Source organism: Tachypleus tridentatus, chromosome 12 (genome assembly GCF_004210375.1).
Source record: "Tachypleus tridentatus isolate NWPU-2018 chromosome 12, ASM421037v1, whole genome shotgun sequence".
Classification (NCBI taxonomy): Eukaryota; Metazoa; Arthropoda; class Merostomata; order Xiphosura; family Limulidae; genus Tachypleus; species Tachypleus tridentatus.
The window spans coordinates 122,153,111-122,170,465 of record NC_134836.1 but is presented as its reverse complement, the minus strand read 5'-3'; the positions used below and the strand labels follow the sequence as shown (position 1 = coordinate 122,170,465).

Below are 17,355 nucleotides of genomic sequence, written 5' to 3'. Positions count from 1 at the left end.
AAAAGATTATCATACTGTATATATATATATATGTTCGCGATATTAAAACCCGAAAAACATACCTTTAGTGATTGTGTAGCATCACGTTAAACAGTTTATTGGTTTAACGTTAACTTCAAGGCCAAGCTTTAACTTTAGCTTTCAACATAAAATTAATTATAGTAAGTTTAAACTTGTATACCGAGTAAAATTGGAAGACAATTTATTTCCGTGGTTGCTCAATTACAGTAGAATTATTTTCAGTTTCATAGTTGAATTATTATCTGTTCATCTTGCACTAAATACTAATTATGTTTAACTCATAACTACAGGAATTATACAATTCATTTTGTGAAAAGAAAGGTATTTATTCCAGAAATCACTTATGAAAATGTCAACAGTTATTTGATACAAGTGATAGTTATACAGAAATAAAACATTATTATTGTAAAACAAGTATCTGAAGCACTGAGTAGCTTGTCAAAGGGAGAAGGAAACCATATCTCCTCAAACAATAAATGTTTATTTTACATATGAAGATCTATATTTTATTAGTTTGGGGCACAAGATCCTTGGAAACTTCGTATTTTCATAGCAAAATGCTCAAAATGTTCTTGTTCTGATCGTGCCTTTCATAAGGGCAGTGTCCCATGGGGTAAGGCATGGAAAAATTGCATAGTTTACTTTTTTTTTTTAGTCAAAACAATATCTTTAAACAGTGGCGGCGGCAGGGGGGTCGAGTCCCTCCCCAAAATGAGCCAAGCCCCCCTCCCAATATTGTTACCTACATATATTCATAAAATATGGAAAACACAATCGTCGTTGTTGCTTAACAATTAACATGAAAGAGACATAGATCTGTAGAACTCAACGTCTTCATTAAGATGAAAGATAGTTAGCCTGATAGTGACCTTACTTTTCCTCAGAGTGTATTAATTTCACATGGGATAATTCGTTTCTGCTATGTAAACTATGTCTTTATGTTATATTTCTTTTGATTTGTAGCTTTACTCTTAATGGTATATTAAATGTTCAATCTAAGCTAATCTTGATTTTCTTTATGTATTACCTTGGGTAGAATTTAGGTGAGCTTCCTGTTTTACATATACACATATTTTCATAAACAGATTATTTCTAATTTGTAATAATGAATTATTAATCAGAGTATGTGTTTCCAATGAAAACTGTATTGAAAACGCAGTTCAAAATAGCACACCTTTCTAAAATGTACCTTGGTATTTACATTCTTTAAACACCTGACCATGATGACCTACTTCTAATGGAAACGTCAAGAGGAGTTTGAGGTTTATTACTAGGCCTAACAAGGGTTTTAATGTTAGCCACACAATTTAATGTAACCAAGCAGAGAGTAGGCTTGAAACCAATAATGAAATTCATTTTAAGAAATGTTTGCATCAAAAGGAGCACGTACACCTCACAAGGTTTCAGTGACCAAGATCTGTTAAATATTTAGTGATTATTCAGTGTTTTTAAAGAATAAAGAAATAAAAAGGGCCTGAAGTGACTTGGTTAAAAAAGTGAGATGATTTATCTTCATTCGACGGTTATCTTTGTACTTTACATTTTGAAAAAATAGTTGGGCCTTGTCTGGCATGACAACAGTTGTTTTTTTTATCAACGTGTTTATAGTTACAAATGAGCAATAAACTGAACAAATAAATCGAGATGCCTAAAGTAAACACCTCTTTTACTGTTCTAGATATTTGTGGTTTATATTAAAATGTCACAATCCCCTCATCAATCACTGACATATCCAGGGAGGTCATATGTCCTCCAAATCTGAAAAAATTAGAAAAAACAAAATGTCAGTTATTTTAGCCCAAGTGGTTTGCTAGTGTAGAATGATTTCTTACAATGTGAAATATGTTCAAACCCCCATCAGAGTCCATAAGACGGGCCCCATGATCCCCACCCCACAGATGCTCGTGTTGGCACCATCTCTCAAAAACTTTGGCATCCCTGAAACACTAATTTTGGATTTGTTACTTTCTCAATATTAACCACAAGCCACATCTGAACAGAAGTAAAAAACATCACCACAAACGTTATCATGCATAACCACTTCAAAAGTAAAAAGTCAGTACAATTTTCCAAACAAGGAAAGTGTTTTATTTACAAAAGAAATGGGTATTTTAATACCAACTTATGTACAATCTTAAATTATTAAACATAATATTTAGGGCTAAGATATGCTGTGTAAATACCATTAATAAATATGTATATAATAAAGACTGGCAGGAACACATTTTGATGACAAGACTAAAGCAAAGCGATTCAAAGCAGTAGTTATATTACTACGTCAACATAAGATCACAGAATACTTCAACAGAAACCTTGTACTTGACCTGAGAGAAACACTACAAAATACTTGTCTAATATCGAACATAAAGCTGCAATGGACTTTATTATTATGTTTCAGTCAAATTATTTGAAATCTGGTTTCTAAACTTGAATCATTCAAGCAAAAGGAATACATAGTTCAGGTTAAGTTAATGACAAAATAAGGTTTGAAAAATTAAAAAATAACAATTTAGTACTTGTAGTTTTACTGATGTACAGAAAAGTCGTATATCATAAAGCAAGGTTTATAAAACTACAAATACACGTTTCTAATGAGAGATTCTAGTTTGGTCCCTTGAAACTAATAAAACACTGTACATCCTATTGGAGCACCAGAAACCATTTTGAATTTTAATATAAAATCAAAATTTAAAGCTAATATATTTTCTTAAAGTTGTTAAAAGTCAATGAACATATCATTAGTTTTATAGATGTAAATACACAATACAAATGAAACTGTTTTATGTTTGTGTTCAACAAATATCACAGGTAAAATGTACAATAAACACTTACACAACACAACCTCCTTAATTCTATATCTTAAAGAAGCATTATAAACATAACCACATAGTTTTACACTACAAGGCACTGACATACACTTTCAAAAATACCATTAATAATACTACGCTAAATTACACGTGAAAGAAATCCTTGTTTCACTCTATATAAAAAATATAAAGCAAAAAATATTACATTTCCAAAGAAAAAAAGTCTTGAACTTGCATTATGAAAGTTTTTACACTGATTAAAAAAAAATATATATATTATTGTTAATTAACTTTCATTTATGAAGTTGTTATTTTAAGTGAAAATAAATTAATACAGTTACATAAGCCCCAGGTTTAGGTTAAATTACGTTACAGTCTTTTCAAGTTCTAGTTTTTGGTCCAATTAATAAAACAAGTAAATACAACATGGAGTTGGCTGAGAATTGTAATTACCTTTTATCAGTTCTAGAACGTATTTAACAAAGAAAGTAAAGAAAGTACACATGGCAGTTGTAAACTGTCAGTTCTTCATACTCACCATTTTTAAAAGATTTTCTTCACTTAATGTGCCATCAAGCCTGTGCTAAGAATATCACGTTTTTCTGCCTGTATTATTAAGCTTTAAGTTCAAAAACACCAAAGCAAACAAAATACGTAGTGTACACTGTCTAGTTTCCAACACAAAATAACCACTTTTCTGAGCAGATTGAGGAAGTGTCACTTTAGAGAACACCTTTACAAAACGTTTAACAGAAGTAAAATCCATTTTTTGTTCTTATGTGAAACAAATATTTAAAAATAATCCACAGTTTGATTAATGGTAAAACATTCAAACAACTAATTATTAGCTTTTTTTAACCAATTTCTTGATTAAAGTATTCCAAGTGGTTATTTTCAATTTGTATTTTCACATGTCAAATTCAAGGAATTTTGACATACTGTTATCGTTTTTTAAAACAGGCTTTTTAGCCAATAAAATTATTTTCATCTTAAAGGCACAAGCTTAATGAAGTGGATGAGTTTATCAGTAAACCTTAACCTGCAGAACCTGTGCTTATTTTTGTAATGGTTACTAAGCCTACAAGCACTTCTTCAAATGGCTGTAGACCTCCCTTAGTATAGCTGTAATTAGCTGTGAGGACACACAGGTTGTTTCCTTCATTATTTTTTGCGTTACACTCTCATAACAAACATATAAATAAATGGAAGTTGTTGCTCAAACCTCAGTTTTGACTGTAGTAGAACATTAGCTGTGGTTACAGTACTACCTTCAAGACATTTATCATCAAGCTTCAAAGGAACAACATATAATTTTCCTTCAAAGAACCCATGATTGTCCATAAATAATGCACTATTACTGTCTATTGCCAAAAAATACAACCAACACACATTCTAAATTAAGAAAGTATTAGACGTCCTAAATTTACACCACGGACAGCAACCAAAACACATTCTAAATTGAGAAAGTATTTGACGTCCTAAATTTACACCACAGACAGCAACCAAAACACATTCTAAATTGAGAAAGTATTAGACGTCCTAAATTTAGACCACGGACAGCAACCAAAACACATTCTAAATTGAGAAAGTATTAGACGTCCTAAATTTACAACACGGACAACAACCAGCACACCTTCTAAATTAAGAAAGTATTAGACGTCCTAAATTTACACCACGGACAGCAACCAAAACACATTCTAAATTGAGAAAGTATTAGACGTCCTAAATTTACACCACGGACAGCAATCAAAACACATTCTAAATTGAGAAAGTATTAGACGTCCTAGATTTACACCACAGACAACAACCAGCACACATTCTAAATTAAGAAAGTATTAGACGTCCTAGATTTACACCACAGACAACAATCAGCACACATTCTAAATTAAGAAAGTATTAGACGTCCTAAATTTACACCACGGACAGCAACCAAAACACATTCTAAATTGAGAAAGTATTAGACGTCCTAAATTTACACCACTGACAGCAACCAAAACACATTCTAAATTGAGAAAGTATTAGACGTCCTAAATTTACACCACGGACAGCAATCAAAACACATTCTAAATTGAGAAAGTATTAGACGTCCTAGATTTACACCACAGACAACAACCAGCACACATTCTAAATTAAGAAAGTATTAGACGTCCTAAATTTACACCACGGACAGCAATCAAAACACATTCTAAAATGAGAAAGTATTAGACGTCCTAGATTTACACCACAGACAACAACCAGCACACATTCTAAATTAAGAAAGTATTAGACGTCCTAAATTTACACCACGGACAGCAATCAAAACACATTCTAAAATGAGAAAGTATTAGACGTCCTAGATTTACACCACAGACAACAACCAGCACACATTCTAAATTAAGAAAGTATTAGACGTCCTAAATTTACACCACGGACAACGGTTTCTGCTCGCCCTCTACAAATATACAAAAACTATTTGTAGAATCAGGTTTTGATGAACCTCCACAAAGAACTTGCTTTAATTTAATTACATGTCTGTAAGAAAACTTTCTAAAATTCTAGTTCATCCATCGTTCGAGAAAGTCCAACATTTTCTTGTTTCCTTCTCTGACTTCTTCTAACTGCATCGGCTCGACGATACGGTTCATTCTTAAGACCTATATTAAAATGAATTATTTGATACCATTGTAGATGAAAAAAAGTCTGAAGAATCTATATGCTTTGCTTTAGAAAACATACTTTCTATTTACAAGTGAAGTCAGCTTTGTCAACAAAGGTTTTAGTTAACAGTGCATACTTTCTTTAGCAACCAAAACTTCTATTTATTGCTTAGAGCTGATACAATTACAAAAATAGTGTGAACTGAAAGAAGTATCATGATTCTTAGATAATATAAACTTACATTACTTATTTTTACACCTTTAAATCCACATTTTACAAATACTGTTTGTTTATGTTTAGGGCTATTCACACTGTGCACACAAAGGGGATTGAACACCAGTAGATAGAGAAGTTACAGAATAATGAACTGATTAAATATTTTTATTTATATCTTTATGTCTGGTTCGAGTTCAATAAAACAGCCAAATAAACAAAAAGTTATGTTTTAAAACAAATGCATACATTAGACAATATTCAGTTCACTGATGTTTTCAGTAGCAACTGTTTTACTTCAAATTAAACTTAAATGTATTTTCAAACAAAGAGAACTTCTCACCTAACAGTATGTCCTCGAGAGCTCCGTTATAAACTTCATCTTGTTTCAAAAGCCTTTTTTCTTTGACTTGACGTGTCTTACTCTTCAGTTCATTGATAACAGCATCCTAGAATTTAAAAAATAAACCAGTAAAATGACTTTAATAAATAAAACGAAAACAGAACATGTGCTGAAAATGATAGTTTGTTTTTGAATTTCACACAAAGCTACACGAGGGCTATCTGTGCAAGCCATCCCTAATTTAGGAGTGTAACACTAGAGGGAAGGCAGCTAGTCAACACCAGCCACCACCAACTCTTGGGCTTCCCTTTTATTAACAAATAGTGGGATTGATCATCACATTATAATGGCTCCATGGCTAAAAGGGCGAGCACGTTTGGTGCGACGGGGATTCGAATCTGCAACCCTCAGATTACGAGTCGAATGCCTTAACCCACCTGGCCATGCCGGGCCACTGGAAATGAACTAGCACAAAGAACAATTAGTAACAAAGTGAGAAACAGTTTCAAAGTCAAAAACTTCAGGTTATAAATTTGAACAAATACATCTTCACAGTTATAATTTCATATGTCTTTTTAATAAAATCAGGTATTATTTTATTATTTATTGAATATTTCATCTTCCCTTTTAATTACATTATACAATAACTACAAACACGTAGCTAACTCAAACTTTCACCTGTGTATTTTTTCGTGCATTTAGAGAGTTTTTCTTCCTCACGTGTGCTGGAGGATTTTTCTTTGTCTCTTTCGCAGCTCGTTCCTGTTTTCTTCTCTGTTCGTTTTCTTGTTCTGCTTGCTACAACATTGGTATTCAAAATCTTTGATACATGTTTTTTTTCAAGATTACACAGATAAATGAACAGGCATAGGAAGTGTAAAATTTGATTCTTTAATTATGGAACTCTAAACACAAAAAGTTAATATTTATTCATTTTGTTGTGAGATGCTGTTCAAGATCGATAAAAATGTATATAACAAAATACTACTTTGATAATTTGCTGTTTAAAAAAATGATATTCCACACATACACTCTTACATTTTTAAAATATAATGTTTGACAGTATCATTATGTCTTGTTCCCAACCAATTTATTTTCAGAGAGTCTAGACAATTATTTAAGAACTGTCTGTGTGTGCGTGCGCACGCATGTACATTCACATAGAATGGTGAACTGCTGGACTGTTTTTCATTAAACCTGCCATGTACTCTTATGTACTTCTGATTATTAACAATTTTATAAATGCACATAACGAATCAAAAATGTTGAAATTCCCAAAACATAAGGGCAAAATTCTGGCATAATTTCTTTGATGGGGATTTTGTTTGTTTGTAGTTAAGCACAAAGGGTTATCTGTGCTCTGCCCACCACAGGTATCAAAACCTAGTTTCTAGGGTTGTAAGTACTGCTGTACCACTGAAGGGGCTTGATAGGAATTACTTATTTAGTGTTTTTGGTTTAAAATATTCCATGTAAGAGAAATTTTCGAAAAGTGTAACTTGTATACTTATGCTAATAAACAAGTGATGTTCCTGTCAGTTACGTATCTTACCTTGAAGGCTTTTAAAAAACGAACAAACAAGGAGAAGAAAGTGTTTGGAGCAACAGTTCGCGCACTTTCACCGAAGTACTCTACACAGTCAGAGTAGGCTTCCTGTTAAATAAACAGACAAGTGAATCATAAGACATCTTCCAGCCTCACAAGTAAATGTACATGATTGGTGAAATTATCAAAAACTTTCTTTCGTTAAAAGTTACAAAACACGTTAAAGAAACACAAAGAAGTTCAATTTACATTTTGGAATAGGTTAACAAATAATAAAAGAAATAAATATATGCAAGCAATGGCACAGTGAGGGTGCCCTGGGCCAAAATAAAACAAATTATATTTAAAAAGCAACCACCTTACTTGTGCTATTTTTGTATTGGCCTTTAATTTCTTTAGTTTTTCTTCATTGTTTGTCAAAAATTCTCTCAACACAGTAGCATCCTTAGCATCGCCACGGAGAGACAGCTCTTTTTTGCACAGCTCCAAGCCTTTCTCTAACTCACTAATATCCATCAGGATGTTTTCTAGAGAAGCTAGAAACAAACAACATTTTTATTAACCTTCTAAAATTTATATATATGTTATAGAAACTGGAAAAAAACACATTTTTATTAATCTGTTAAAAATTACTTCTACTGTAAACCAATTGGGTGTTATGAAATATTTTTGGGTTAAAGAGACATCTTTTGTATCACAAAACCTTACAACTTTTTTTCCCAAAACGATTAACATTATAATTTATATTAAACTGTTTTAAAAAACCTATAATAAAAAAGTTAAATAAAACAACCACATTTACTCTCCAAACCATAAGAAAAAACATTATAGTGATTTCAGTGATTTCGAGAAACCCACTTGTTGAGAAATTTATATGCAAAAACGGCTCCTTTGGGTTGAGAAAATATTTTACATAGAAGAGCGAACAACGTTTCGACCTTCTTTGGTCATCGTCAGGTTCACAAAGAAAGAGGTAACTGACCGGAAGCTGACCACATGTTTGAAAGGGGTTGTGTAACTGTGTGTCGAAATGTAGAGGGCAGTATTAGATGTTTGAATATATAATTTTATTTATTTTATTATATTAATATAGGTATAAAGGTGTTCCTTTATATTGGTTTATACACTCAAATACTAATTAAAGAAACAAACATAATCAAATGCAAAATTAAAGAAGCCTTACTTATACAACAACTTAAACCCAAAATAAACCAATATAAAGGAACACCTTTATACCTATATTAATATAATAAAATATATAAAATTATATATTCAAACATCTAATACTGCCCTCTACATTTCGACACACAGTTACACAACCCCTTTCAAACATGTGGTCAGCTTCCGGTCAGTTACCTCTTTCTTTGTGAACCTTACGATGACCGAAGAAGGTCAAAACGTTGTTCGCTCTTCTATGTAAAATATTTTCTCAACCCAAACGAGCCGTTTTTGCATATAAATTATAGTGATTTCATCAGATCTAGTGGTACAAGAACTTGTTACAATGTAACAGTTGTGAGAATACTGAAAGAGTGCAGTCTACATACAAGAACTTGTTACAATGTAACAGTTGTGAGAATACTGAAAGAGTGCAGTCTACATACAAGAACTTGTTACAATGTGACAATTGTGAGAATACTGAAAAAGTGCAGTCTACATACAAGAACTTGTTACAATATAACAGTTGTGAGAATACTGAGTGTAGTCTATATACACTGTCTACTGTTACAAATGTAAACAACTAACACATAAATAACATTGTTGTTTTGTAAACTCTGAGGTTGGTAGGTTTATGTTTTATAGAACATAACTAAATAAACCAATTTTGTGATATTTTAATTTCATTGATAATTATAATCTAAATGCAATTATCTCAGCTGCTTAATTTCCTGATAAATTATATTTATTATATTTATTTGGTGTTACTGAAAATGAAAAGTTTTGGTATTTTATAAGTCCTAATTTGAAATGTGGTAAGAAACTAGTGACTACTATAATAGATCTTACTCCATAATAAAAATATGTGATAAAACAATTCTTGTAATATTTTTCTACAATACAAAACAGTTATTTGTGTAAGTATGTATTTTATTATAATATTTAGTGCTTTAAAAAATTGTAACATGAAGTTTGTCACTAGACAAACGTACCTTCTGCAGCTTTCTACAAATCGTAGTTCTGAATCTATGTTGATAACATCAGGAAACAGAGACTGGACAGTATCTACAATATAGTGTAGTAACGTAATCTTACGATTTGCAGACTTTGTGTCTCCAAGCTGTTAACAAATGAAATAGTCACAAATTTATAGTTTAAACACACACACACACACACACACACAAATAAAAAAAAACAAGCTACAATAAGAGTAAGGCTTAACACCAGTGTATTCTGTAATATATCTGTGTTTTGTAGATGATATGCTGTACTAAATATAAGGCTTAACACCAGTGTATTCTGTAATATATCTGTGTTTTGTAGATGTTACGCTGTACTAAATATAAGGCTTAACACCAGTGTATTCTGTAATATATCTGTGTTTTGTAGATGTTATGCTGTACTAAATATAAGGCTTAACACCAGTGTATTCTGTAATATATCTGTGTTTTGTAGATGTTATGCTGTACTAAATATAAGGCTTAACACCAGTGTATTCTGAAATATATCTGTGTTTTGTAGATGTTATGCTGTACTAAATATAAGGCTTAACACCAGTGTATTCTGTAATATATCCGTGTTTTGTAGATGTTATGCTGTACTAAATATAAGGCTTAACACCAGTGTATTCTGTAATATATCCGTGTTTTGTAGATGTTATGCTGTACTAAATATAAGGCTTAACACCAGTGTATTCTGTAATATATCTGTGTTTTGTAGATGTTATGCTGTACTAAATATAAGGCTTAACACCAGTGTATTCTGTAATATATCTGTGTTTTGTGGATGTTATGCTGTACTAAATATAAGGCTTAACACCAGTGTATTCTGAAATATATCTGTTTTGTAGATGTTATGCTGTACTAAATATAAGGCTTAACACCAGTGTATTCTGTAATATATCTGTGTTTTGTAGATGTTATGCTGTACTAAATATAAGGCTTAACACCAGTGTATTCTGAAATATATCTGTGTTTTGTAGATGTTATGCTGTACTAAATATAAGGCTTAACATCAGTGTATTCTGTAATATATCTGTGTTTTGTTATGCTGATGTTATGCTGTACTAAATATAAGGCTTAACACCAGTGTATTCTGTAATATATCTGTGTTTTGTAGATGTTATGCTGTACTAAATATAAGGCTTAACACCAGTGTATTCTGTAATATATCTGTGTTTTGTAGATGTTATGCTGTACTAAATATAAGGCTTAACACCAGTGTATTCTGTAATATATCTGTGTTTTGTAGATGTTATGCTGTACTAAATATAAGGCTTAACACCAGTGTATTCTGTAATATATCTGTGTTTTGTGGATGTTATGCTGTACTAAATATAAGGCTTAACACCAGTGTATTCTGAAATATATCTGTTTTGTAGATGTTATGCTGTACTAAATATAAGGCTTAACACCAGTGTATTCTGTAATATATCTGTGTTTTGTAGATGTTATGCTGTACTAAATATAAGGCTTAACACCAGTGTATTCTGAAATATATCTGTGTTTTGTAGATGTTATGCTGTACTAAATATAAGGCTTAACATCAGTGTATTCTGTAATATATCTGTGTTTTGTGGATGTTATGCTGTACTAAATATAAGGCTTAACACCAGTGTATTCTGTAATATATCTGTGTTTTGTAGATGTTATGCTGTACTAAATATAAGGCTTAACACCAGTGTATTCTGTAACATATCTGTGTTTTGTAGATGTTATGCTGTACTAAATATAAGGCTTAACACCAGTGTATTCTGTAATATATCTGTGTTTTGTAGATGATATGCTGTACTAAATATAAGGCTTAACACCAGTGTATTCTGAAATATATCTGTTTTGTAGATGTTATGCTGTACTAAATATAAGGCTTAACACCAGTGTATTCTGTAATATATCTGTGTTTTGTAAATGTTATGCTGTACTAAATATAAGGCTTAACACCAGTGTATTCTGTAATATATCTGTGTTTTGTAGATGTTACGCTGTACTAAATATAAGGCTTAACACCAGTGTATTCTGTAATATATCTGTGTTTTGTAGATGTTATGCTGTACTAAATATAAGGCTTAACACCAGTGTATTCTGTAATATATCTGTGTTTTGTAGATGTTATGCTGTACTAAATATAAGGCTTAACACCAGTGTATTCTGAAATATATCTGTTTTGTAGATGTTATGCTGTACTAAATATAAGGCTTAACACCAGTGTATTCTGTAATATATCCGTGTTTTGTAGATGTTATGCTGTACTAAATATAAGGCTTAACACCAGTGTATTCTGTAATATATCTGTTTTGTGGATGTTATGCTGTACTAAATATAAGGCTTAACACCAGTGTATTCTGAAATATATCTGTTTTGTAGATGTTATGCTGTACTAAATATAAGGCTTAACACCAGTGTATTCTGTAATATATCTGTGTTTTGTAGATGTTATGCTGTACTAAATATAAGGCTTAACACCAGTGTATTCTGAAATATATCTGTGTTTTGTAGATGTTATGCTGTACTAAATATAAGGCTTAACATCAGTGTATTCTGTAATATATGTGTTTTGTAGATGTTATGCTGTACTAAATATAAGGCTTAACACCAGTGTATTCTGTAATATATCTGTGTTTTGTAGATGTTATGCTGTACTAAATATAAGGCTTAACACCAGTGTATTCTGTAATATATCTGTGTTTTGTAGATGATATGCTGTACTAAATATAAGGCTTAACACCAGTGTATTCTGTAATATATCTGTGTTTTGTAGATGTTATGCTGTACTAAATATAAGGCTTAACACCAGTGTATTCTGTAATATATCTGTGTTTTGTAGATGTTATGCTGTACTAAATATAAGGCTTAACACCAGTGTATTCTGAAATATATCTGTTTTGTAGATGTTATGCTGTACTAAATATAAGGCTTAACACCAGTGTATTCTGTAATATATCTGTGTTTTGTAAATGTTATGCTGTACTAAATATAAGGCTTAACACCAGTGTATTCTGTAATATATCTGTGTTTTGTAGATGTTATGCTGTACTAAATATAAGGCTTAACACCAGTGTATTCTGTAATATATCTGTGTTTTGTGGATGTTATGCTGTACTAAATATAAGGCTTAACACCAGTGTATTCTGAAATATATCTGTTTTGTAGATGTTATGCTGTACTAAATATAAGGCTTAACACCAGTGTATTCTGTAATATATCTGTGTTTTGTAGATGTTATGCTGTACTAAATATAAGGCTTAACACCAGTGTATTCTGAAATATATCTGTGTTTTGTAGATGTTATGCTGTACTAAATATAAGTCTTAACACCAGTGTATTCTGTAATATATCTGTGTTTTGTAGATGTTATGCTGTACTAAATATAAGGCTTAACACCAGTGTATTCTGTAATATATCTGTGTTTTGTAGATGTTATGCTGTACTAAATATAAGGCTTAACACCAGTGTATTCTGAAATATATCTGTGTTTTGTAGATGTTATGCTGTACTAAATATAAGGCTTAACATCAGTGTATTCTGTAATATATCTGTGTTTTGTAGATGTTATGCTGTACTAAATATAAGGCTTAACACCAGTGTATTCTGTAATATATCTGTGTTTTGTAGATGTTATGCTGTACTAAATATAAGGCTTAACACCAGTGTATTCTGTAATATATCTGTGTTTTGTAGATGTTATGCTGTACTAAATATAAGGCTTAACACCAGTGTATTCTGTAATATATCTGTGTTTTGTAGATGTTATGCTGTACTAAATATAAGGCTTAACACCAGTGTATTCTGAAATATATCTGTGTTTGTAGATGTTTGTAGATGTTATGCTGTACTAAATATAAGGCTTAACACCAGTGTATTCTGTAATATATCTGTGTTTTGTAGATGTTATGCTGTACTAAATATAAGGCTTAACACCAGTGTATTCTGTAATATATCTGTGTTTTGTAGATGATATGCTGTACTAAATATAAGGCTTAACACCAGTGTATTCTGTAATATATCTGTGTTTTGTAGATGTTATGCTGTACTAAATATAAGGCTTAACACCAGTGTATTCTGTAATATATCTGTGTTTTGTAGATGTTATGCTGTACTAAATATAAGGCTTAACACCAGTGTATTCTGTAATATATCTGTGTTTTGTAGATGTTATGCTGTACTAAATATAAGGCTTAACACCAGTGTATTCTGTAATATATCTGTGTTTTGTAAATGTTATGCTGTACTAAATATAAGGCTTAACACCAGTGTATTCTGTAATATATCTGTGTTTTGTGGATGTTATGCTGTACTAAATATAAGGCTTAACACCAGTGTATTCTGAAATATATCTGTGTTTTGTGGATGTTATGCTGTACTAAATATAAGGCTTAACACCAGTGTATTCTGTAATATATCTGTGTTTTGTAGATGTTATGCTGTACTAAATATAAGGCTTAACACCAGTGTATTCTGAAATATATCTGTGTTTTGTAGATGTTATGCTGTACTAAATATAAGGCTTAACACCAGTGTATTCTGTAATATATCTGTTTTGTAGATGTTATGCTCTACTAAATATAAGGCTTAACACCAGTGTATTCTGTAATATATCTGTGTTTTGTAGATGTTATGCTCTACTAAATATAAGGCTTAACACCAGTGTATTCTGTAATATATCTGTGTTTTGTAGATGTTATGCTGTACTAAATATAAGGCTTAACACCAGTGTATTCTGTAATATATCTGTGTTTTGTGGATGTTATGCTGTACTAAATATAAGGCTTAACACCAGTGTATTCTGAAATATATCTGTTTTTTGTAGATGTTATGCTGTACTAAATATAAGGCTTAACACCAGTGTATTCTGTAATATATCTGTGTTTTGTAGATGTTATGCTGTACTAAATATAAGGCTTAACACCAGTGTATTCTGAAATATATCTGTTTTGTAGATGTTATGCTGTACTAAATATAAGGCTTAACACCAGTGTATTCTGTAATATATCTGTGTTTTGTAGATGTTATGCTGTACTAAATATAAGGCTTAACACCAGTGTATTCTGTAATATATCTGTGTTTTGTAGATGTTATGCTGTACTAAATATAAGGCTTAACACCAGTGTATTCTGTAATATATCTGTGTTTTGTAGATGTTATGCTGTACTAAATATAAGGCTTAACACCAGTGTATTCTGTAATATATCTGTGTTTTTTGTAGATGTTATGCTGTACTAAATATAAGGCTTAACACCAGTGTATTCTGTAATATATCTGTGTTTTGTAGATGTTATGCTGTACTAAATATAAGGCTTAACACCAGTGTATTCTGTAATATATCTGTGTTTTGTAGATGTTATGCTGTACTAAATATAAGGCTTAACACCAGTGTATCTGTAATATATCTGTGTTTTGTAGATGTTATGCTGTACTAAATATAGTGGTATGTTATTAATAGTTAGTTTCTTCTGTACCCTGTGTAGAGTTACTGAAAGCTAATGCATACGACTATTTGTGTTAAAATCATTCATGTGCTTTTACTTACCGAGTCCAAACTTTGTAGTTTGAAGCCATATGCTGGTCCTCTTTTGGCTCCATTTATGTAGTTGCCAAAAGCTAAGATGATCTGTAATGAAAAATCACACAAGGATGTAATTTATATGACAAATGTTTGTTATGTCTTACCACCAGGGTATTAGAAGGATGAACCCAGCACACAGTCACCCACTGTGCAATAACTGGAGATTCGTGGACCGAGTGTGCAAAATGACAGGTCTGGTGACTATTTACAAAAATAATGAAAGAAAAAAGACTGTGTGCAGTTCACACAACAAATAAACACTTGATTTTTAGGAGAAAACAGAAAAGTCGGTGATCTAGTTGCTATGGGGGACAACTACATTGACAACTGTAATGTTGAATGTGAAATAAATGGACTGTATTTTAGTACAGTAAAATACACTATATTTACAAGAAACCTGATGACTAGTGTTAAAGAACCATGTATACAATTAGTTGAAAGACAAAACTGAATGAGGCTTGTATAGCGTGTTCACGCCAGGAATTAATCACGCTAAAAATTGTCAAAATTGTATTTAGAGCTGATCATCCCTCTTTCTGACCAATCAGGAAATTATATTAAAGAATCAACACGTTTTTCTGATAGTCAGAGAACAGTCAAGATAACTTAAGACAATACAATTATCCCACAAAACATTAGTTTCTGTAACAAGTCCTTCCTACCTGAAGTAACACCTGGGACTGAATTTAGTACATAACCTCAAATAGCATGTTCTGAATTAGGACAACAAGTAAATTATAAAAACTGTGTTAAAATAAAATAGTAAACAAATAATCTTCAGACTCACCTCCAGCAGTTTTCTTATTTTTTTCGAATTTTTGATTGACCTCGAAGCTGTGATAATAGAGTGAACTTGCTGGAAAACAAGATGTATAATATTTATAAAGTCATGCCATGTTTACCAGTAAGCTGGAAAACAAGATGTATAATATTTATAAAGTCATGCCATGTTTACCAGTAAGCTGGAAAACAAGATGTATAGTATTTATAAAGTCATGCCATGTTTACCAGTAAGCTGGAAAACAAGATGTATAGTATTTATAAAGTCATGCCATGTTTACCAGTAAGCTGGAAAACAAGATGTATAGTATTTATAAAGTCATGCCATGTTTACCAGTAAGCTGGAAAACAAGATGTATAATATTTATAAAGTCATGCCATGTTTACCAGTAAGCTGGAAAACAAGATGTATAATATTTATAAAGTCATGCCATGTTTACCAGTAAGCTGGAAAACAAGATGTATAGTATTTATAAAGTCATGCCATGTTTACCAGTAAGCTGGAAAACAAGATGTATAATATTTATAAAGTCATGCCATGTTTACCAGTAAGCTGGAAAACAAGATGTATAGTATTTATAAAGTCATGCCATGTTTACCAGTAAGCTGGAAAACAAGATGTATAGTATTTATAAAGTCATGCCATGTTTACCAGTAAGCTGGAAAACAAGATGTATAGTATTTATAAAGTCATGCCATGTTTACCAGTAAGCTGGAAAACAAGATGTATAATATTTATAAAGTCATGCCATGTTTACCAGTAAGCTGGAAAACAAGATGTATAATATTTATAAAGTCATGCCATGTTTACCAGTAAGCTGGAAAACAAGATGTATAGTATTTATAAAGTCATGCCATGTTTACCAGTAAGCTGGAAAACAAGATGTATAGTATTTATAAAGTCATGCCATGTTTACCAGTAAGCTGGAAAACAAGATGTATAGTATTTATAAAGTCATGCCATGTTTACCAGTAAGCTGGAAAACAAGATGTATAGTATTTATAAAGTCATGCCATGTTTACCAGTAAGCTGGAAAACAAGATGTATAATATTTATAAAGTCATGCCATGTTTACCAGTAAGCTGGAAAACAAGATGTATAATATTTATAAAGTCATGCCATGTTTACCAGTAAGCTGGAAAACAAGATGTATAGTATTTATAAAGTCATGCCATGTTTACCAGTAAGCTGGAAAACAAGATGTATAATATTTATAAAGTCATGCCATGTTTACCAGTAAGCTGGAAAACAAGATGTATAGTATTTATAAAGTCATGCCATGTTTACC

The 17,355-nt window shown here is 31.4% G+C and overlaps 1 protein-coding gene across 1 annotated transcript in view; it reads right to left on the bottom strand.

Moving 5' to 3' along the window:
- Positions 1 to 2,086: 2,086 nt before the first annotated feature.
- The window catches only part of LOC143234557 (formin-like protein), a 99,749-nt gene continuing 84,480 nt past the window's right edge, over positions 2,087 to 17,355 (bottom strand). Inside the window, exons 20-27 of the mRNA XM_076471995.1 lie at positions 16,074 to 16,142; positions 15,251 to 15,331; positions 9,710 to 9,845; positions 7,931 to 8,103; positions 7,574 to 7,675; positions 6,700 to 6,819; positions 6,022 to 6,127; positions 2,087 to 5,461 (exon numbers count right to left, since the gene is read on the bottom strand). Coding sequence (XP_076328110.1) covers positions 5,355 to 5,461; positions 6,022 to 6,127; positions 6,700 to 6,819; positions 7,574 to 7,675; positions 7,931 to 8,103; positions 9,710 to 9,845; positions 15,251 to 15,331; positions 16,074 to 16,142 — 894 coding nt within the window. The 3' untranslated portion in view covers positions 2,087 to 5,354. The remainder of the gene's footprint in view (positions 5,462 to 6,021; positions 6,128 to 6,699; positions 6,820 to 7,573; positions 7,676 to 7,930; positions 8,104 to 9,709; positions 9,846 to 15,250; positions 15,332 to 16,073; positions 16,143 to 17,355) is intronic.